Source organism: Salmo salar, chromosome 19 (genome assembly GCF_965601325.2).
Source record: "Salmo salar chromosome 19, fSalSal1, whole genome shotgun sequence".
In the NCBI taxonomy this organism is placed as follows: Eukaryota; Metazoa; Chordata; class Actinopteri; order Salmoniformes; family Salmonidae; genus Salmo; species Salmo salar.
Genome location: NC_138309.1, coordinates 81,309,023 through 81,331,678, shown reverse-complemented (window position 1 = coordinate 81,331,678; position 22,656 = coordinate 81,309,023). Strand labels below are relative to the sequence as shown.

Genomic DNA, 22,656 nt, shown 5'->3' with positions numbered 1-22,656 from the left:
ACAATACCCAAAAACCCCGGAACACATAAAACAAACACCCCTCTTACATAAATACATATCCCAACAAACCCCGAACCACATAAAACAAACACCCCCTGCCACGTCCTGACCAAACTACAATAACAAATAACCCCTTTACTGGTCAGGACGTGACACTAAGAGTCTCATAATATGTCCCAAATGCTTTTTGGCCCAGGCCTTTGTAAGATGGGCATCTGTTTTCTTCATGTCATAATAATACAAATGGTGCATTTGTATTCTTACGTTTGCTGTATATGTTTCTGGTCATTTACAAGTCTGTAAGACCTCGATTCAATTAAAATCATAAAGACAATTGCTATTTTTAAAGTTTTTTGCTGGATTCTTGTTTTCGTGAAAGCGTTTCTATGTCTATATCATGAGGATCTTGTCTGCCACATTCTCTTCACAATAGGCGGTTTGTGCTCTGCTGCCCGCAGGCAAAGACTTTTATTTTGCGAGATATTTGGAGATTAAAGGGGCCATATATATCCAATTACTGTATTATCGTAGGAGGATGTTTACCTTTAGGCAAATTATAGCTTGGTTTGTGGGCTATCCGAGAACATCGCTTTGTGCTTTGTGCTTGCAAATCCTAAATACTTGTGCAGCTTGCAAAACACATTTGCTGACAAACAGATTCATTTGTAAGTGGTTCAAGTCTTGGAAGTTGTAATTGCTTTGATTATAGCTCCCAATCTTTAATAAGTACACAGGGTAGGGAAAGCTTGCAAGCAGGGCTGAACAGAGGTGCAACTGTATATCATTGCCAAAATACATCTTCTGAAGTTTCATAAAAGCTACAAGATAGGCAGTTGTTCTTGAAGTCATATAAAACTTGCTTCTGAAATCCAAAGTCAGCAGGGAGTCTACAACCTCTGGGTTCTCCTTGTTTACAGTTTACCGGCTTCTGTTATGACCCTCGGCTATAGTAATAGGCTGCAGAATTAGCTGTTGCGTTTTATGCTGCAGTATTTACTTGATTGAGGTGGTTTCTTTGGCACTATGTGTTTGTTTCCTTACCAAATAACATAACTATATAACGACTAGGCAGGTAGCCTAGTGGTTATATATTGAACCTTGCATATGCCGCTCGGCCATCGCTCATCCATATATTTATATGTACATATTCTCATTCACCCCTTTTAGATTTTTGTGTATTAGGTAGTTGTTGGGGAATTGCTAGATTACTTGTTAGATATTACTGCATTGTCAGAACTAGAAGCACAAGCATTTCGCTACACTCACATTAACATCTGCTAACCATGTGTATGTGACCAATACAATTTGATTTGATTTGGTTCAAGGATTGGGCCAGTAACTGAAAGGTTGCTGGATTGAATCCCTGAGCTGACAAGGTACAAATCTGTCATTCTGCCCCAAGAAACACGAGTAATGTACGTCAGACCGGTGGAAATCTGTCCTTTGGTCTGATGAGACCAAATTTGAGATTTTGGTTCCAACTGCCTTGTCTTTGTGAGATGCAGAGTAGGTGAAGGGATGATCTCCACATGTGTGGTTTCCACTGTGAAGCATGGAGGAGGAGTGGTGATGGTGTGGGGGTGCTTTGCTCGTGAGACTGTCTGTGATTTATTTTGAATTCAAGGCACACTTAACCAGCATGGCTACCACAGCATTCGGCAGCGATATGCCATCCCATCTGGTTTGCGCTTAGTGGGACTATCATTTGATTTTCAACAGGACAATGACCCAACACACCTCCAGGCTGTGCAAGGGCTATTTGACCAAGAAGGAGAGTAATGGAGTGCTGCAGCAGATGACCTGGCCTCCATGACCACCTGATCTCAACCCAATTGAGATGGTTTGGGATGAATTGAACCGCAGAGTGAAGGAAAAGCAGCCAACAAGTGCTCAGCATATGTGGGAACTCCTTCAAGACTGTTGGAAAAGCATTTCAGTTGAAGCTGGTTGAGAGAATGCCAAGAGTGTGCAAAGCTGTCATCAAGGCATCGGGTGGCTACTTTGAAGAATCTCAAATATAAAATATATTTTGATTTGTTTAATACCTTTTTGGTTACTATGTGATTCCATGTGTTATTTCATAGTTTTGATGTCTTCACTATTATGCTACAATGTAGAAAATAGTAAAAATAAAGAAAAACCCTTGAATGAGTAGGTGTGTCCAAAATTTTTACTTGTAGTGTAGTTCCATATCATGTCTCAAAAGCACCCAATCTTTCAGTACCCAATTAACATGGTGTTCTTGAGAACTGTGAGGCCATTCTTTTGTTTCCAAGTCTTGTCACCAGTCTCAAGCTAAATGTATGTCAGAACAGGACAAGCCATCGAAACAATAGCCAGATATGCTGCATTTTTAACTACATTCGTTTGACAGGCCCAGCAAAGGAGATTTATTGGAACAAAAAAAACACAAAACGTTGACGTATGACCTATGACGTTATTCCAATTCATTTAAGTAGTCAATTAGAGGCTTTACAGTAGGGCTTTAGTGCCACGGCCCCCCATACGGCTCTCGGATGGACCCCCTGCTGGTACACGGGTGTTAAAATGTCTGCCTCGATTCAGAATGACTCAGCACCGGCCCACAGAACCCAAGCTGCGCCCAACGTGTGAACTACCTGAGGGGGGCACTAGGAACGGCCTGGGGGGGGGGGGGGGGGCGGCACTGGGAACGGCCTCATATGGAAGCCCTCAGAAACGCGCTCATTAACGAGAAATAACGAGGGGCTGCCGATGCATGACTGCAGGGGCATTCCCGGAACACCTGGGTGATTGTGGGCTTTGATCTGCGGCCCGGGGAGGGGCCAGCGGACTCATGCTGTGTCATTACAGTAATGGGGACGGGACAAACCTCTCTCTCTTCTTGCTCTCTCTCTCTCTCACACACACACTCACTCACTCACTCACTGACTCGGGTTGTGGTTGTCTTTTCCACCTGAGACCTAGCTACAGTTATAGGGAGGGGAGGGTAGGGTAAGGTCGAGGAGGGGAGTGGTGGTGGTGTGATGTTACGAACCCAGCAGCGTTGCAGTTCTTGACACAAACTGGTGCACTTGGCACCTAATACCATGCCTGATTCAAAGGCACTTAAATATTTTGTCTTGACCATTCACACACTGAATGGCACACATACGCAACCAATTGTCTCAAGGCTTAAAAATAATGTTTTAACCAGTCTCCTCCCCTTAATCTACACTGATTGAAGTGGATTTAACAAGTGACATCAATATGTTTCACCTGGATTCAACTGGTCAGTCTGTCATGAAATAAAACAGGTGTTAATGTTTTGTCCACTCAGTGTAGGTCCATACAGTATAGGGATTAGAGAGGGATCATCTTCATAGTGTACAGTGCCAAAATCCCTGAATGTAGGCTGTAAGAAAACATGAAAGTCATACTGACATATACTACAGTATCTGTTATGGTAGAGTACCAGTGTTTAATGTATACTTCTGTAAAGATGGGAAAGCTGCTGGCCCTCAGTCATGGCTGCTTGTTGTGACTGTGCATCCAGGGAGGCGGACCTGTTCTTGCTGGAGTCTCGCAGGCTGTGGGCAGCCGAGGAGGGCTGGCTGGAGTTTGACATCCTGGCCACCAGTAACTTGTGGGTGATGAGTCCTCACTACAACCTGGGCCTCCAGATCAGAGTGGAGACCAGCAGCGGTGAGCACCATGCTAACAGCTAACATTAGAAATATTTTGCTAACAGCTAACTTTGCAAACATGCTGACAGTTAACTTTGGAAACATGCTAACTAAATTTAGAATTTTCATCTTGAAATGAAAACAATAGTCGATACTGAACAGTGGGGCTTTTTTAGGCTTGTCACAATGCTGAAATGGAAAGGTTGATATGTTTGCAAGTCAACTATTTGATACGTAATGAACACTAAACATCCATCAAAGGACAAATGCAGAAATGTTTCACAAGAATATATGTGCAAGGTGTATGATACTCTCCCTTGTAGGTTATGTTTAGTAAACTGTAGCACATTCAGTATGTCCAAGTGATTGACGGCTCCTCTCTTCTGTGGAACAGGGCGGAGCATCAGCTCCAAGGAGGCGGGACTAGTGGGGCGTGACGGAGGGCTGGAGAAGCAACCCTTCATGGTGGCCTTCTTTAAAGTCAGCGAGGTGCACATCCGCACCGCCCGCTCCACCAACAAGAACCGCAACAAGAACCGCAACCGCCCTACGCAGCCCCAGGAAGGAGGCTCTAGGGGCCCCAGCCCAGCAGGTGTGTCCATAGTCTGTTCAACACCCACCCAACCAGGCCAGTTCATCACAGCTCCGTAGTGTGAAAAGGGTGTACCGGTGTGTGAATTTTTGCTCAATTCAGTATTGGAAAGTTTCGGATGTGTTCATATTTATTACCGTAAGAACATCAATCAAACCCAACCGCACTGTACAACTGCCCCATAACATCACAAAATCACACCCACAACATCACAATATCACACCAGACAACATCCAGCCCACAACATCACAACGTCACACAGAGCACAGCGTCACAACATCACGCAGAGCCCATTACAATATCCAAACACCTCCAAGCCGAGCAGGGAAGCTCTCGCTGCCCCGGGTTTCAGTGTAATGTGGTGAGGTGTGCTGTCATTGACGGGGACATCAGTGGCAGCTCTCCAAATGAGAAAAAAAGAGAGACGGAGAGCGAGAGAAACTATCCCTAGATGCATGACCTCATCATTCGAGAGTACACTTTACAGTACCTTCCCTCAGCCCCACTTCCCCCTCCGTACTTAGCGGCTGATGTTATGAACAGGTCAATTCAATTAGGCTCTAATCCAGCTACCAATTCTGTCTTCACCCCTGGCCGTTTCATAACGTTAGCATAATGTTAGCCTTTGCCGAACATAAAGCTGTCCTTGTGAGGGAGGATCCCAGTGATTTTACAGCAGGAAGAGCTGCGGTTTCAGAGGGCTTTGTGGCTAATATCTGCCGGATCCCAGCCCTAATTTGATGGATGAGGACCGGGCTAACATTAAGCCTTCATGGCCAGGGCCACGGGGTCAGCTACTTAGCTTCTTAACCGTTGACGTTACAATAGCAGCTCAAGTGATTTCCCTCACCTCCTCGGTTTCACGTCATCTGTTTTGAAGGCGATACCATCTAAAGGCTAGAGATGTTGTTGGATGATGCCAATCAGGAGCTCTACAGTTTCTTCCTTTCCCCCAACACAACATACTGTGGAGTGTGGGAAGTTAGTTCAGCTTTATTTAACCAGGTTAGTCCTCTCAGCAGCAATCACTGTTTCCCTGGGAACCTGAAGTTATGAGTTTGTGGTTCCATCTCTGTACATATGTATGTACATACAGAGTTCAGTTCATCACACAAACCATCCATTCTTATTGTAGCCTGTAAGGAGTAGGATTCGAGTTCTAGTACATTATAACCATGCTCTTCTCAGTTGTGCAGTGTCCATTAGATAAAGACCTTTAGAAAAGATCAGAACAGAACAGAGCAGAACAGAACAGAGCAGAATAGAACAGAACAGAATAGAGCAGAACAGAATAGAACAGAGCAGAATAGAACAGAACAGAATAGAGCAGAACAGAATAGAACAGAGCAGAATAGAACAGAACAGAATAGAGCAGAACAGAATAGAACAGAGCAGAATAGAACAGAACAGAGCAGAATAGAACAGAATAGAGCAGAACAGAATAGAACAGAATAGAGCAGAATATAATAAAGCAGAACAGAACAGAGCAGAACAGAACAGAATAAAGCAGAATAGAGCAGAACAGAATAGAACAGAGCAGAATAGAACAGAGCAGAATAGAACAGAACAGAGAAGAATAGAACAGAGCAGAATAAAACAGAGCAGAATGAACAGAGCAGAACAGAACAGAATAAAGCAGAATAGAGCAGAACAGAATAGAACAGAGCAGAATAGAACAGAACAGAGAAGAATAGAACAGAGCAGAATAAAACAGAGCAGAATGAACAGAGCAGAGCAGAACAGAACAGAATAGAACAGAACAGAGAATAATAAAACAGAGCAGAATAAAACAGAGCAGAATAGAACAGAACAGAATAGAACAGAACAGAGCAGAATAAAACAGAGCAGAATAAAACAGAGCAGAATAAAACAGAGCAGAATAAAACAGAGCAGAATAGAACAGAACAGAATAGAACAGAACAGAGCAGAATAAAACAGAGCAGAATAGAACAGAACAGAATAGAACAGAACAGAGCAGAATAAAACAGAGCAGAATGAACAGAGCAGAACAGAACAGAATAAAGCAGAATAGAGCAGAGCAGAATAGAACAGAGCAGAATAGAACAGAGCAGAGCAGAATAAAACAGAGCAGAATAAAACAGAGCAGAATGAACAGAGCAGAGCAGAACAGAACAGAGCAGAGCAGAACAGAACAGAACAGAATAGAATAGAATAGAATAGAATAGAATAGAACAGAACAGAACAGAGCAGAATAGAACAGAATGGAACAGACAGAACAGAACAGAGCAGAATAAAACAGAGCAGAATAAAACAGAGCAGAATGAACAGAGCAGAGCAGAACAGAACAGAGCAGAGCAGAACAGAACAGAACAGAACAGAATAGAATAGAATAGAATAGAATAGAACAGAACAGAGCAGAATAGAACAGAATGGAACAGACAGAACAGAATAGAACAGAATAGAGCAGAGCAGAATAGAATAGAATAGAACAGAACAGAGCAGAATAGAACAGAATGGAACAGACAGAACAGAAAAGAGCAGAATAAAACAGAGCAGAATAAAACAGAGCAGAATGAACAGAGCAGAACAGAACAGAACAGAGCAGAGCAGAACAGAACAGAACAGAACAGAATAGAATAGAATAGAATAGAATAGAACAGAACAGAGCAGAATAGAACAGAATGGAACAGACAGAACAGAATAGAGAAGAATAGAACAGAATAGAGCAGAGCAGAATAGAACAGAACTGAACTGCCTCCCAGGCCCAGACCAGTCTGCTGGTGCTCCAGCTTATGATGACAATCTGTTGAACCAATGTGTCCTAAAGGATTGGACTTTATGTAACCCAAAACATCAATCCCTCTCTGCCTCGCCACTTGGGATGTCTAGAGTGTAAATATTTAGATCCTGCGCAGGAAGTTGCGAGGCCCTTGCGACAGCAGCAGCGTCTATCGCCGTGGTTATGATGAGGAGGACTTATGAGGCATATGGTTCCAATACCCCATCACTCACTCACTTCACAGGCTCTGAGGAAGAGAGGAAGGATGAATGAATGGATGGATGAATGGATGGTTGAAGCATTCTTCCTCTGTGCTGCTCTGAGAGAAAAACAAATAGGGACAGTGCTTCATTGTTTAGCATCTGTTGGGACCAACATTGTCCCTTCTTTACAGTTTACAATTCACATCAATAAATCAATGTAGCATAGCCACCAGAATATAGTATGCTTCAGAATACAACACGCCCACAGACAAGTCAGAGGCTTACACTAGCATACCACATACCCACAATACATTGCTTCATTCTAAGTGGTATGCAAGTATGGATATTGGAACATAACCATGGTTTCATGTTATACAGGTAACTGCCAAAATAAAGGAAACACTTTAGTAAATGAGGGATACATTTACTCTCATGTATAAAACGCACAGTTGCCCATTATTATGGTTACCATGGCTAGAAGAAGAGATCTCAGTGACTTAGAATTTTTTAAAATGTTTTTATTTAACCTTTATTTAACTAGGCATGTCAGTTAAGAACAAATTCTTATTTACAATGAAGGTCTACCCCGGCCAAACCCAGACGACGCTGGGTCAACTGTGCGTTGCCCTATGGGACTCGCAATCACGGCCGGATGTGATACAGCATGGATTCGAACCAGGGACAGTAGTGAAAGAGGGGTCTCAAGGGGGCATAGGGTGTGTGTGTGTGTGTGTGTGTGTGTGTGTGTGTGTGTGTGTGTGTGTGTGTGTGTGTGTGTGTGTGTGTGTGTGTGTGTGTGTGTGTGTGTGTGTGTGTGTGTGTGTGTGTGTGTGTGTGTGTGTGTGTGTGTGTGTGTGTGTGTGTGTGTGTGTGTGTGTGTGTGTGTGTGTGTGTGTGTGTGTGTGTGTGTGTGTGTGTGTGTGTGTCACCAGATCTCAACCCAATTTAACCCTTATGGGAGGTTCTTGAGCGGGCGCATGAGACAGTGTTTTCCATCACCGTCGACAAAACACCAAATTATGGAAATTCTCGTGGAATAATGGTGTCACATCCCTCCAGTAGAGTTCCAGACACTTGTAGAATCTATGCCAAGGTCCATTGAAGCTGTTCTGGCTCGTGGTGGCCCAACGCCCTATTAACACACTTTATGTTGGTGATTCCTTTATTTTGGCAGTTAACTGCGTCCTCTTGGCATTAGTTGCCCTAGAATAACACAAGCAGAACATACTGTACACACTGCCTTGCTTTGAGAGGGGAAAAGTTTGTACTGTACTGGAAAGGAGACAGAAGAAGAACAATACGATACCTTTAAAGGTCATTTGGGGTTTGGGGCATAATGGAAGCCGGGCTTGGCCCTTTAACGACAATCCAAGAGGAGAATCACTGCAGGCTAGCCGCTCCTGGCTTTAGACCTGTCATTACCCAGGCCAGTCATTAGCCACTCGCTAAAAGACTGACCAAGTTAACATTATTGCTTAAAGAATTCTAATAACATGGCGCTGTCCAGCTGTGTGTTTTCATCTCAGGGTCTCCTCCTCCAGTCTCTCCTTTGTTGACTGTTGGTGTAATTAGACATCAGTAAGCTCCGCAGAGGGTTTAATAACCTCCCTGATGAAAGACAGGAAGAAAGATAAACTTCAGTGGAAGAGGGAGGGAGGGAGAGAGAGAGGTTCGCCCACTGATGACACAGACAGACAACAGTGAAATTCTCTTTTAAGTCTTCATGGGAGTTTGGAGAGGCTGACCCATTCTCTCTCTCTCTCTCTTTAGGAAGACCCTGTTCTTTTGGGAATGCCGCGGCCTATTAGCCCAGTGTTCCATCACCGCCTCTCCACAGGAACAGTGGCTTGCGTAATTGCTACTGTGAAAAGTAGCCATTTTTAAAAAGGCTTCTGTTTTTTTTTCCTTGAAAGTCTCGGGAATAAACTGTGGAACTACTATATGTGGTTGCAGAGATTGAGGCTTTTGGTGGAAGGAACCCATTTAATGTTGCACATATGCTTTACTTCCCTCCCGGCAACAGTTGTAATTTGCTCCATTGACTTCTATATTTCTGGAATAACAAGGGATACATGTTATTTATGGACTTTTCCCTTGTCAAAACTGTTAACCCAACCTCCGCGCCCCTGTGGAAATTGAATTAGCATAATAAAACAACCGCCATCAAAATCCGTCTGTTTAAGCTAGAGAGATCTGTTTTGCTTTGCATGGGCTGCGTCTCAATCCACCACATCCACCAATGGCGGCCTTCCGCATCTGCGGTGGATGGTGGCCAAGCTATAGGAGTGTTTGTTAGACCAGGAGACAACCTGAAAATTGGTCTTCTCACAAATGTACCTGAACGGGACTCATCTGAATTCGGTACCACCTATCTGCAAACCTCTGTCTGTAGCGTCTGAACGGGACTCATCTGAAGTCGGTACCACCTATCTGCAAACCTCTGTCTGTAGCGTCTGAACGGGACTCATCTGAAGTCGGTACCACCTATCTGCAAACCTCTGTCTGTAGCGTCTGAACGGGACTCATCTGAAGTCGGTACCACCTATCTGCAAACCTCTGTCTGTAGCGTCTGAACGGGACTCATCTGAAGTCGGTACCACCTATCTGCAAACCTCTGTCTGTAGCGTCCGAACAGTAGCAGTCAAAGGTTTGGACACACCTACTCATTCAAGGGTTTTTCTTTCTATTTTTTACTATTTTCTACATTGTAGAATAATAGTGAAGACATCAAAACTATGAAATAACATATATGGAATCATGTAGTAACCAAAAAAGTGTTAAACAAATCAGAATATATGTTATATTTGAGAATCTTCAAAATAGCCACCCTTTTCCTTGATGACAGCTTTGCACACTCTTGGCATTCTCTCAACCAGCTTCATGAGGTAGTCACCTGGAATGCATTTCAATTAACAGGTGTGCCTTGTTAAAAGTACATTTGTGGAACTTCTTTCCTTCTAAATGTGTTTGAGCCAATCATTTGTGTTGTGACAAGGGGGGGGGGGGGGGTAAACAGAAGATAGCCCTATTTGGTAAAATACCAAGTCCATATTATGGCAAGAACAGAGTTTAAATAAGCAAAGGGAAATGACAGTCCATCATTACTTTAAGACATGAAGGTCGGTCAATACAGAACATTTCAAGAACTTTGAAAGTTTCTTCAAGTGCAGTCTCAAAAACCATCAAGCGCTATGATGAAACTGGCTCTCGTGAGGTTCGCCACAGGAATGGAAGACCCAGAGTTACCTCTGCTGCAGAGGATAAGTTCATTAGAGTTACCAGCCTCAGAAATTGCAGCCCAAATAAATGCTTCACAGAGTTCAAGTAACAGACACATCTCAACATCAGCTGTTCAGAGGAGACTGTGAATCAGGCCTTCATGGTCTAATTGCTGCAAAGAAACCACTACTAAAGTCAAATCAAATCAAATTTATTTATATAGCCCTTCTTACATCAGCTGATATCTCAAAGTGCTGTACAGAAACCCAGCCAAAAACCCCAAACAGCAAGCAATGCAGGTGTAGAAGCACGGTGGCTAGGAAAAACTCCCTAGAAAGGCCAAAACCTAGGAAGAAACCTAGAGAGGAACCAGGCTATGAGGGGTGGCCAGTCTTCTTCTGGCTGTGCCGGGTGGAGATTATAACAGCACATGGCCAAGATGTTCAAATGTTCATAAAATAATAATAATCATAGTAGTTGTCGAGGGTGCAACAAGTCAGTAACAGAAGAGTAAGTGTCAGTTGCCTTTTTCATAGCCGATCTTTGAGAGTATCTATACCGCTCCTGCTGTCTCTAGAGAGTTGAAAACAGCAGGTCTGGGACAGGTAGCACATCCGGTGAACAGGTCAGGGTTCCAGCAGGTCTGGGACAGCAGGTCTGGGACAGGTAGCACGTCCGGTGAACAGGTCAAGGTTCCATAGCCGCAGGCAGAACAGTTGGAACTGGAGCAGCAGCACGGCCAGGTGGACTGGGGACAGCAAGGAGTCATCAAGCCAGGTAGTCCTGAGGCATGGTCCTAGGGCTCAGGTCCTCCGAGAAAGAGAAAGAAAGAAAGAGAAAAAGAGAGAATTAGAGAGAGCATATTTAAATTCACACAGGACACCGGAAAAGACAAGAGAAATACTCCAGATGTGACAGACTGACCCTAGCCCCCCGACACATAAACTACTGCAGCATAAATACTGGAGGCTGAGACAGGAGGGGTCAGGAGACACTGTGGCCCCATCCGATGAAACCCCCGGACAGGGCCAAACAGGTAGGATATAACCCCACCCACAGCCTGCACACCATTGGAGGTATATCTCCAACCACCAACTTACCATCCCGAGACAAGGCCGAGTATAGCCCACAAAGATCTCCGCCACGGCAACACCCAAAGGGGGGCGCCAACCCAGACAGGAAGACCACGTCAGTGACTCAACCTACTCAAGTGACGCACCCCCCCCCCCCCCAGGGACGGCATGGAAGAAAACCAGTAAGCCAGTGACTCCGGTCCTGTAATAGGGGTAGAGGCAGAGGATCCCAGTGGAGAGAGGGGAAACCGGCCAGGCAGAGACAGCAAGGGCGGTTCGTTGCTCCAGCCTTTCCGTTCACCTTCACACCCCTGGGCCAGACTACACTTAATCATAGGACCTACTGAAAAGGACACCAATAATAAGAAGAGACTTGCTTGGGCCAAGAAACATGAGCAATGGACATTAGACCGGTGGAAATTTGTCCTTTGGTCTGGAGTCCAAATTGGAGATTTTTGGTTATTACCGCTGCGTCTTTGTGAGACGCGGTGTGGGTGAACGGATGATCTCTGCATGTGTATTTCCCACCGTAAAGCATGGAGGAGGAGGTGTTATGGTGTGGGGGTGCTTTGCTGTTGACATTGTCAGTGATTTATTTAGAATTCAAGGCACACTTAACCTGCATGGCTACCACAGCAGGGACTATAATTTGTTTTTCAACAGGACAATGACCCAACACGGTGTAAGGGCAATTTACCAAGAAGGAGAGTGATGGAGTGCTGCATCAGATGACCTGGCCCCCACAGTTTCCCGACCTCAAACCAATTGAGATGATTTGGGATGAGTTGGACCGCAGAGTGAAGGAAAAGCAGCTTCACAGTGGGAACCACACATGCCAAGAGTGTGCAAAGCTGTCATCAAGGCAAAGGGTGGCTACTTTGAAGAATCTCAAATATAAAATATTTGAGATTCATGTAGTAACCAAAACACTTTTTTGGTTACTACATGATTCCATATGTGTTATTTCATAGTTTTGATGTCTTCAATATTATTCTACAATGAAGAAAATAGTAAAAATTAAGAAAAACCTTGAATGAGTACGTGTCCAAACTTTTGACTGGAACTGTATATATGGATACTGTTCAGTGCCAAAAATAAAATAATAATTTCCTGATTTCTTATATCTCTCAGATATAGGACAGACACTTTCAAACAAACTTCCTTTTGATACATTTTTCAACTGCGTTTTTCCATTTATGAATCTGTTAATCAATGTGTTTCTATGGGCTAATAGCAGTAAGGCCAAATTCAATGTTTCATCAAATAATTTGTTCATACTATTTTGTTATACCTAAAGTGGTCCTACAATTCCAAATCAAATAGCTAAATGAGCATTGGTATGACCATCTTAAAACAATTCCATATGTTAGTTTAGTTGGACCCCCCTAATCTTAAGGATTAGAAGTGTATAAAAGCCCCTTTGGATCCATGCTCAGCAGTAGCTGTGTGGCATAACATTTTACAGGAAGGAAGGAAGAGGTGCTTTGTGGGTACCACAAACCTGGCCTTTACACTCAATGAAACTCCACAGTAAATATCTGCTTTTTTTCTGTTAAACTGACTCCTGACTGTAAATACTGATGGCTGTAAAGACAGAGAGGAAGCAAGGTGTGTGTGTGTGTGTGTGTGTGTGTGTGTGTGTGTGTGTGTGTGTGTGTGTGTGTGTGTGTGTGTGTGTGTGTGTGTGTGTGTGTGTGTGTGTGTGTGTGTGTGTGTGTGTGTGTGTGTGTGTGTGTGTGTGTGTGTGTGTGTGTGTGTGTGTGTGTGTGTGTGTGTGTGTGTGTGCGCTATCAGACCATTCCACCTAGTCACCTCAGTCCTCTGGTCCCCTTAGCACTTTCAGACGGTGTCCTGCTACATGTCAAACTGTACCAGGGTGCTTGTTAAAGCAGCTGCCCAGCGCAGGGAGGGTGTTTCAGTGGCACGATCCCAACCCTGTTATTTGCCTGGGAGCTGAATGTCTGGACCTGTAAAACAGGCCAGCAAGGCCTGTGTATGTGGAGGCAGGCAGGGAGGGAGTCTGTGTGAAGTCGGGTCACATCTCGCCATGCGAGATGAACACTAGCCCCAGGGGACAGGGGTTAAGTACCCTCTCAGGATCGGCTCCAGGGCCTCAGTGAGAAGCGGATTTATCTCTGTAAATATTTACCTTGCAGAGGCACAGCCAAGGTGGTGGGAAACCCAGACCGGCCCGGGGGCTGACAGGCCAGGCAGGGTGACCCAGAGAAAACATGGCCACGGACACAGACACATGGGCTAGGACCGCCCTGCTTCACGTTAGGGTAGATGCTGTAGCTACACTCCTTCTTTATCTAAACATATCATCAGCAGACACCCTGAGAACACACACACACACACACGCACACACACACACACGCACGCACACACACACACACGCACGCACACACACACACACACACACACACACACACACACACACACACACGCACACACACACACACACACACACACACACAGAGAGAGTCAGACAGGAAAGAACGATGTGACGATCGGAACTACGGGAAACACCTGAGTGGTCTCTGACAGTAACGGCCAGGATGACCTCTCGACCCTGCCCTCCTAACCAGACACCACCTTTTCTGTTCTCCTCCTTGGCGTGAGTTAAACCCCCCCAGTCAGGTGACTGCTGCTCTCATGTTAAAGCCTTTCCTGTTCCTATGAGAAGCGAGCGGAGGCTATTTTTACTGTCATGTTTCAGGGCAACTTTCACTCTCTCTCTCTTTCTGCTCGCCTTACGTTGTGACGTCTCTGGGCTTGTTCTGTTTATGTTTAATTCAATCTAATTAGTAATGACATCATAATGTCATTACGGTTATGAATCCAAATTATGGTTCTCTAATAATGACTGGCTAAGTGGACCCGCTGAGAAACAAAACAAATAAAATTGGTTATTTTGACGCCCTGGTAAGAGGCCTGCACTGTTTAGAGCGCTTGCTGGCATTGATCAATCGGAGAGTGGAGCCACTTGGTCATAGGATGGAACAGTAAGCGTAGTGAGTTAGTACAACACCACGCCACACCCAGCTAACTAAATAAACTGGTTTAATGACTAGGTCCTGGTCTCCAAGGCAGGGGGGAGGGAGGGGACAGGGCAGGAGGGGGTCTATAAGTGGCTGCTTTGACACACACACAAAGAGATGGTCCTCTCTGCCTGCCCCGATGCCAACCTGGGCCTTAGACTACCTGGCATCGCCCACTGATGGCTTTCCCCTGGGTGGGGAGCTTTGCCAACAGGAAGTGATGCCACCCTGTGTTGATATCATGGTTCTTCTCACTTTCTGTTTAATAAAGAAGGGGGGGGGAAGTATGCAAAAAAAAAATGAAATCATAGCTGTCCTCACTGTCTCTCTGTTTAGTAGGGGGGTGGGTGGGGGGGAGCGAACGCAAAAAAAAATAATCTGTAAGTGGAACGTCGTCAGTGGAAAGTCTGAGTCACCCGTTTTGACTTCAGAACGCCGGCTCGTGCCAGCAATGACCTTCCCCTCTGAAACACCATACCTGTTGACACTCGCTGAGTCCCTAACTCTGTGACTCTGTGGATGGGCGGGACGAGAGGGAGATGATTAAAACAAACTGTGGAGAGAGGACGACAGTTATAAACACACTTGTCATCGGTGTCCAACCCAATGCACCCAAACACCGACCAATTAAGTTAGGCACGCTTTCAAATGAATTTATCTTCAAGAGAGTGTGAGGCACTTAAAATCCTCTATTACACACCATAACATATGATGTTACTGTGAACTACAGCCAAACACACTATAACACGTGTTACATTGAACTACAGCCAAACACACTATAACACGTGTTACATTGAACTACAACCAAACACAATATAACACTTGTTACATTGAACTACAGCCAAACACACTATAACAAATGTTACATTGAACTACAGCCACACACACTATAACACGTGTTACATTGAACTACAGCCAAACACACTATAACACGTGTTACTGTGAACTACAGCCAAACACACTATAACACGTGTTACTGTGAACTACAGCCAAACACACTATAACACGTGTTACTGTGAACTACAGCCAAACACACTATAACACGTGTTACTGTGAACTACAGCCAAACACACTATAACACGTGTTACTGTGAACTACAGCCAAACACACTATAACACGTGTTACTGTGAACTACAGCCAAACACACTATAACACGTGTTACATTGAACTACAGCCAAACACACTATAACACGTGTTACTGTGAACTACAGCCAAACACACTATAACACGTGTTACATTGAACTACAGCCAAACACACTATAACACGTGTTACTGTGAACTACAGCCAAACACACTATAACACGTGTTACATTGAACTACAGCCAAACACACTATAACACGTGTTACTGTGAACTACAGCCAGACACATATCATTCACTACCCAATCCGATATATGAGAGCGGAGGAGGATATGATTATGATTCAACACTGACTTATCCTCCTAGTTCTTTCTTCCCATTTAGATTACAACAGCAGTGACCATAACACAGCCTGTAGGAGACATGAGCTGTACGTCAGCTTCCGGGAGCTGGGCTGGCAGGTAAGCATCTAACTCACCCCCTGTAATGCAGTGACACACTATTGGACTAAGAGGGACTACAGTACCCATAATTCCACGTGTAAGTATCCCATTTGACCAGAGTGAAAGAGAGTTAACAACCTGTAGTTCATCTCATTACCAATACAATACAGACACAAGGCCAGAATCTCATGTCAAAGAAGGTCAATGAAGACATTTGGTAGAAGACAGCAGACTAACAAACAGGCTTTTATACTGCTTTAATAACCATTTAAAGAAGCATTTCTGGGCATTTTGTAAGAGTTTAAGTGGCCTGTGAACTCAGTCAGGTTAATGGAGGGGAAAACATGCAACAACGTAGTCCTGCAAAACAATCAACCCCCTGTTAAGACAGTACTGACATCTAGAGTGAAAGTGCCAACACACACACACACACACACACACACACACACACACACACACACACACACACACACACACACACAGACACACACACACACACACACACACACACACACACACACACACACACACACACACACACACACACACAGAGAGAGAGAAACACACACAGAGAGAGAGAAACACACACACATACACACACACACACACACACACACACACACACACACACACAGAGAGAGACACACATAAACACACACACACACAGAGAGAGAGAGACACACATACACACACACACACAGAGAGAGAAACACACACACACATACCTACACACACACACACACACACACACACACACACACACACACACACACACACACACACACACACACACACACACACACACACACACACACACACACAGAGAGACACACACACAGAGAGAGAGAGAGAGAGCGAGAGAGGCAAAAAAGGACTGATTCCACAGGTATTTGTACATTTTCCTGCACTGATACATCCTAGGAGACCCAGTTGAAACTGAGGGAGAGAACTACAGTGATACATCCTAGGAGACCCAGTTGAAACTGAGGGAGAGAACTACAGTGATACATCCTAGGAGACCCAGTTGAAACTGAGGGAGAGAACTACAGTGATACATGTAGAGACCCAGTTGAAACTGAGGGAGAGAACTACAGTGATACATCCTAGGAGACCCAGTTGAAACTGAGGGAGAGAACTACAGTGATACATCCTAGGAGACCCAGTTGAAACTGAGGGAGAGAACTACAGTGATACATCCTAGGAGACCCAGTTGAAACTGAGGGAGAGAACTACAGTGATACATGTAGAGACCCAGTTGAAACTGAGGGAGAGAACTACAGTGATACATGTAGAGACCCAGTTGAAACTGAGGGAGAGAACTACAGTGATACATGTAGAGACCCAGTTGAAACTGAGGGAGAGAACTACAGTGATACATGTAGAGACCCAGTTGAAACTGAGGGAGAGAACTACAGTGATACATGTAGAGACCCAGTTGAAACTGAGGGAGAGAACTACAGTGATACATGTAGAGACCCAGTTGAAACTGAGGGAGAGAACTACAGTGATACATGTAGAGACCCAGTTGAAACTGAGGGAGAGAACTACAGTGATACATGTAGAGACCCAGTTGAAACTGAGGGAGAGAACTACAGTGATACATGTAGAGACCCAGTTGAAACTGAGGGAGAGAACTACAGTGATACATGTAGAGACCCAGTTGAAACTGAGGGAGAGAACTACAGTGATACATGTGGAGACCCAGTTGAAACTGAGGGAGAGAACTAGTGATACACAACACAGTGCTTTGGACCTCGTGCCAGTATAGTGACATTGCTGCCGGTGTCGACTGCAGAACGACCACTGTTTTATCAAACTCTTCAACAGTCAGTCAAATAAATATCACACAGGAGGTTGGTGGCATCTTAATTGGGGAGAACGGCTCATAGTAATGGCTGAATGAGTGGAATGATATCAAATACTCCAAACACATGGTTTCCATGCGTTTGTTGCCATTACTATGAGGCGTTCTACCCCTAAGCAGCCTCCACTGAGACATATGCACAGTACCCCTGCTGCCTCAGCGTCCCATTCACAGAGCCTGCTGAACACACTGTAGACCATTATGATGCCTGTTGTGTCCAGATTGGTTAGCCATATCAAATGTTTTCCTCTTGTGATTGTATCAGGACTGGATCATTGCACCTGAGGGCTACGCTGCCAACTACTGTGGTGGAGAGTGTGTCTTCCCCCTCAACGCCCATATGAATGCCACCAACCATGCCATTGTGCAGACACTGGTGAGTGGTCCAAGAAGGCTTATAAAACTGCTGAGAGCTAATAAAGCTAAAAAAAAGTGATATAAATGATGACCTCCGATCTTGTCATCGTCTCCCAGGTCCACCTCATGAACCCGGAGAATGTGCCCAAGCCCTGCTGCGCCCCCACCAAGCTGCACGCCATCTCCGTGCTCTACTTTGACGACAACTCCAACGTCATCCTGAAGAAGTACAAGAACATGGTGGTCAGGGCCTGTGGTTGCCACTGACAAACCGCCAAACCGCCGCGTGGTCACGGTCACCTGACCGCGGCGCGGGCTGCAGCGGAGACCGTGTGAACACGACATCCTGGGTCTGCCTGTATGTCAGTGTGTGTTCTACCCTCTCTCATACTCAGGATGAGGAAGGAACTGATAAAGGACCAGACCAATGTGCTGCTTTCCACTCTCTCTCATCTAAGTGATGTTCAAATTCTCAGACGGCTACTGGCTTCATTACAGCAAAAGAACTCGAAGACGTAGGGGAATTGACTCAATGTTATCTCAGGGCGGGCAGCCAATCCCGTCAGATGTAGTCGAATGACACAGAAAACATGTAGAAATCTACATGGGGGAGACAGCATTAGCCAAACTACTGTGCATTCGGAAAGTATTCAGACCCCTCGACTTTTTCCACATTTTGTTATTCTAAATTTGTTTTTTATTTTTATATCTAGTCTACACACAATACCCCATAATGATGAAGCGAAAACAAGTTTTTAGAAATGTTTGCAAATTTATTACAAATAAAAAACAAATACCTTATTTACATAAGTATTCAGAAATTGAGTTCAGGTGCATCCTGTTTCCAATGATCATCCTTGAGATGTTTCTACAACTTGATTGGAGTCCACCTGTGGTAGATTGGACATGATTTGGAAAGGCACACACCTGTCTATATAAGATCCCACAGTTGACAGTGCATGTCAGAGCAACAACCAAGCCATAAGGTCACTCTGACAGAGCTCCGGAGTTACTCTATGGAAATGGGAGAACCTTCCAGAGGGACAACCATCTCTGCAGCACTCCACCAATCAGGCCTTCATGGTAGTGGCCAGACAGATGCCACTTCTCAGTAAAAGGCACATGACAGCCCTCTTGGAGTTTGCCAAAAGGCACCTAAAGGAATCTCAGACCATGAAAAACAAGATTCTCTGGTCTAATGAAACCAAGATTGAACTCTTTGGCCTGAATGCCAAGCGTCACTTCTGGATGAAACCTGGCACCGTCCCTACGGTGATGCATGGTGGTGGCAGCATCATGCTGTGGGGATGTTTTTCCAGCAGCAGGGACTGGGAAACGAGTCAGGATCAAGGGAAAGATTAATGGAGCAAAGTACAGAGATCCTTGATGAAAACCTGCTCCAGAGCGCTCAGGACCTCAGACTGGGGTGAAGGTTCACCTTCCAATAGGACAACAACCATAAGCACACAGCCAAGACAACGCTGGACAAGTCTCAATGTCCTTGAGTCCCAGCCAGAGCCCAGACTTGAACCTGATCTAACATCTTTGGAGAGACCTGAAAATAGCTGTAAATGTGATATTTCAGTTTTTGCTTTGTCATTTTGGGGTATTGTGTGTAGATGGATGAGGAAAAGAAAACATCCATTTTAGAATAAGGCTGTAATGTAACAAAATGTGGAAAAAGTCAATGGGTCTCAATACTTTCCCAATGCATTGTATGAATAAAATATACTGTCTGACTAACCAAAGCCTGATTTTATCATCAACAATCTGCTGATATTGTAATATTTATGTCACGATACATTAGTTAATGTAAAGAGATATTTTCTACTCCTCGTTATTGTACTCGTAAGCTTTTCCGCCATATTCACCTGGTTTCCAAAAATATATAGGCCGAACGGAAACGACCACATACTATTTTAGTTGTGAAGTCCTCAAAATATCTTAATTTGGTCAATATTTGCCAGGCTCATGCGGCGTTTATTTCACTGAACTGGTTCATCAGGTAGCAAGTTGTGGCTCAACTGGTATACCGCTCCAAAGACTTTCACCTCATCCCTCGGACATACCGCAAACTGCAATTTCCATGTTATTCCCAAAAACCTGCAGAGTGGAAAAAGCTATTTGTTGGTCAAACCAGCTGATCAAATGTTTAGGACCAATCTTCTGAAATTTATGACCATTTTTCTTTGAGGTTTTGTTCATTTGAAAGAAATAGGAACTGTCAATGCATTTACAGATCAACTGCATGTTACTGAACTTTGTTTCGAGTACAGACATTCAAAACATGCTAAGACATTGACATATGGGTTTATAAACAGAACAGTTGACTAAGGCTGAAAATTGGATACCCTTGTGCCAAAAGAAAATCAGAAAATATACCTCTGGTAAGCTGCTGTTTACATTTGTGATCATGTTTAGACTTACTTTTGTGTAAATACTTGTACATTTTCAGCTTATTTATTGCACCTCTTAAAATGTCATGCCATATTACAGAGAAATGTGAACAAATGAAAAATACAAACTATTTTTGGAAAAAGAAATTTTATTACAAAATCTCATGTTACAACTTGCCCTCTGTTTACAAAATTCATGGGCAGTTTACAACCCACTCAAGAGAAAAAAAATACTGCTTTCCTTCACTGGAGTCTGCCTAGACCATGTGCTATCCATAAAGATTGTACTAACAATATGTGGTTAGCCTCTGAATGCATTCGTTTCCCTTAATTGAGCATTGAATGTAAAAACTGCCTCATACAGCAACTCCATGAACATACAATCTTTTGATCCACCCCAACCGCCCCAGAATAGCGCACACACACACACACACATCTGGAAAGAAGGAAAATCAACATTGCCATCATACCTTACTGACTAAACAAGTCAAATATAATTGATCATTATGTGGGTGGAAAATATATTTTTTGGGATTCTGTTTTTGCTCTTCCAAACATACGAGGTAAACCAAACATTCCAGATGTTTTTCAAAGGTAGATAAACCCAAAGTAAAAGTGACCATAGCACTAATGTTGTGTCATTCTTGTGCTTCACTGGGAGAATGTTTTACACTGGGGCCTGATAGTCAATAGAACAGAATATTAAATGAGCTTTGTGAAATCTATTGCATTTACACAAGGACATGTTCCATTCTAATGAACTAGCCGTAGAAAACCATTTTTAAATATAGATTTTTTTTTTGTACATTTGGCACAATCCCTTGCAAACCATTTGAGGGACTTTGTCAAACATGGACTAATGACAAATACAGTTTTCCTGTAATGACCCAAAAGGGTAGATTCCATTCCATCCATTCAAAAGGCATGACTTGAGTGTACAAACTGACGATCACAATCATTGTTCATAAAAACGGTGATAACACCAACACGGCGCCTGATATTGGGCCGTGGCGGGACCGAACGGAAGCCTCACAGCACAAACATATATAAAAAAAATAGGTCTACATTCAGACTTTTTGTAGCACATTTACGATGTCAGAAGAACACACAAAAAGGGCAGTTTGACACGAAACACTGAAAAGTAGTTTCCTGCAGCCTTCCCCGACATAGCCAACAAGCAGTTGGGGGGACTCTACGAAAACATAAGTGGGATACAAATATAGTTGATAAGAGATAGTATGGAGTAGGTCGAGAACTGAGTTTCCCTGAGAGTTAAGTTAGTTAGGCCATTACTGGCATGGATGAGAAGAATCGTCAACTTAACGCTCAACGTCACACGGCTTTGACCTCTTTGCTGCAGTAACATTACATTAGTGGCTCGTGATTTATCAGCATGATTTCCTTAAATCACTAAAAAATAACATTTTTGAAATTTCAGACAAACTCAGTCAGGTTAATGATACAACCGGCAGGCACCATATATACGTCGACCGTCCTTGAGTTGTGTCAAGCGTTGGGATGACTAGAACGGTATGCATTGTCAAGGTCTGACTGATTAAGTACCGCTGGCAAAAAGTGGTTGTCGATCACATCATTTCATTTCCAGAGGAACAGTGGGACTAGGCAGCACAAACGAATACAGTCACACAAACTATTGGATTATAAACAGAAACAAAAGGGGGGTAAACAAGGCATTACAGAGAGGGGTAAAAAAATAATTAAAAAGTGTCTTGATTCTCCTGCTTTCTGAAAGGAAAACGATCAGAGAGAAGAGAGCTAGCCTCTATGGGAGAGAGGATTCCTTTCATTGGCCAGATATGCTGTGTGGGGGAGGGAAGAAGTAATGACGGATGTTGATTGGATAGTGCTACAGCTCGTCTCGGGCCTGCTTCATCACAAAGCCGTGCAGGCTCTCCAAGTCGCGCCCTCCATGATGCTCCTCACCTTGCACACCCGCCCTGAACATCAGCAGCGTGGGGTACCCACTCACCTGTAGGAGGGAAAG

The 22,656-nt window shown here is 44.1% G+C and overlaps 2 protein-coding genes across 3 annotated transcripts in view; one reads left to right on the top strand and one right to left on the bottom strand.

Moving 5' to 3' along the window:
- The window catches only part of LOC106579629 (bone morphogenetic protein 7), a 55,148-nt gene extending 35,145 nt beyond the window's left edge, over nt 1-20,003 (top strand). The window contains exons 3-7 of the mRNA XM_014159727.3: nt 3,515-3,663; nt 4,039-4,236; nt 15,976-16,052; nt 18,164-18,274; nt 18,373-20,003. Of these exons, the coding sequence (XP_014015202.2) occupies nt 3,515-3,663; nt 4,039-4,236; nt 15,976-16,052; nt 18,164-18,274; nt 18,373-18,522 (685 nt within the window). The 3' untranslated portion in view covers nt 18,523-20,003. The remainder of the gene's footprint in view (nt 1-3,514; nt 3,664-4,038; nt 4,237-15,975; nt 16,053-18,163; nt 18,275-18,372) is intronic.
- A 777-nt stretch (nt 20,004-20,780) lies between these two features.
- The window catches only part of LOC106579628 (thioredoxin domain-containing protein 5), a 32,906-nt gene continuing 31,030 nt past the window's right edge, over nt 20,781-22,656 (bottom strand). For both annotated transcript variants that reach the window (XM_045702750.2, XM_014159726.3), the window contains exon 10: nt 20,781-22,641. In XM_045702750.2, the coding sequence (XP_045558706.1) occupies nt 22,519-22,641 (123 nt within the window). In that variant the 3' untranslated portion in view covers nt 20,781-22,518. The remainder of the gene's footprint in view (nt 22,642-22,656) is intronic.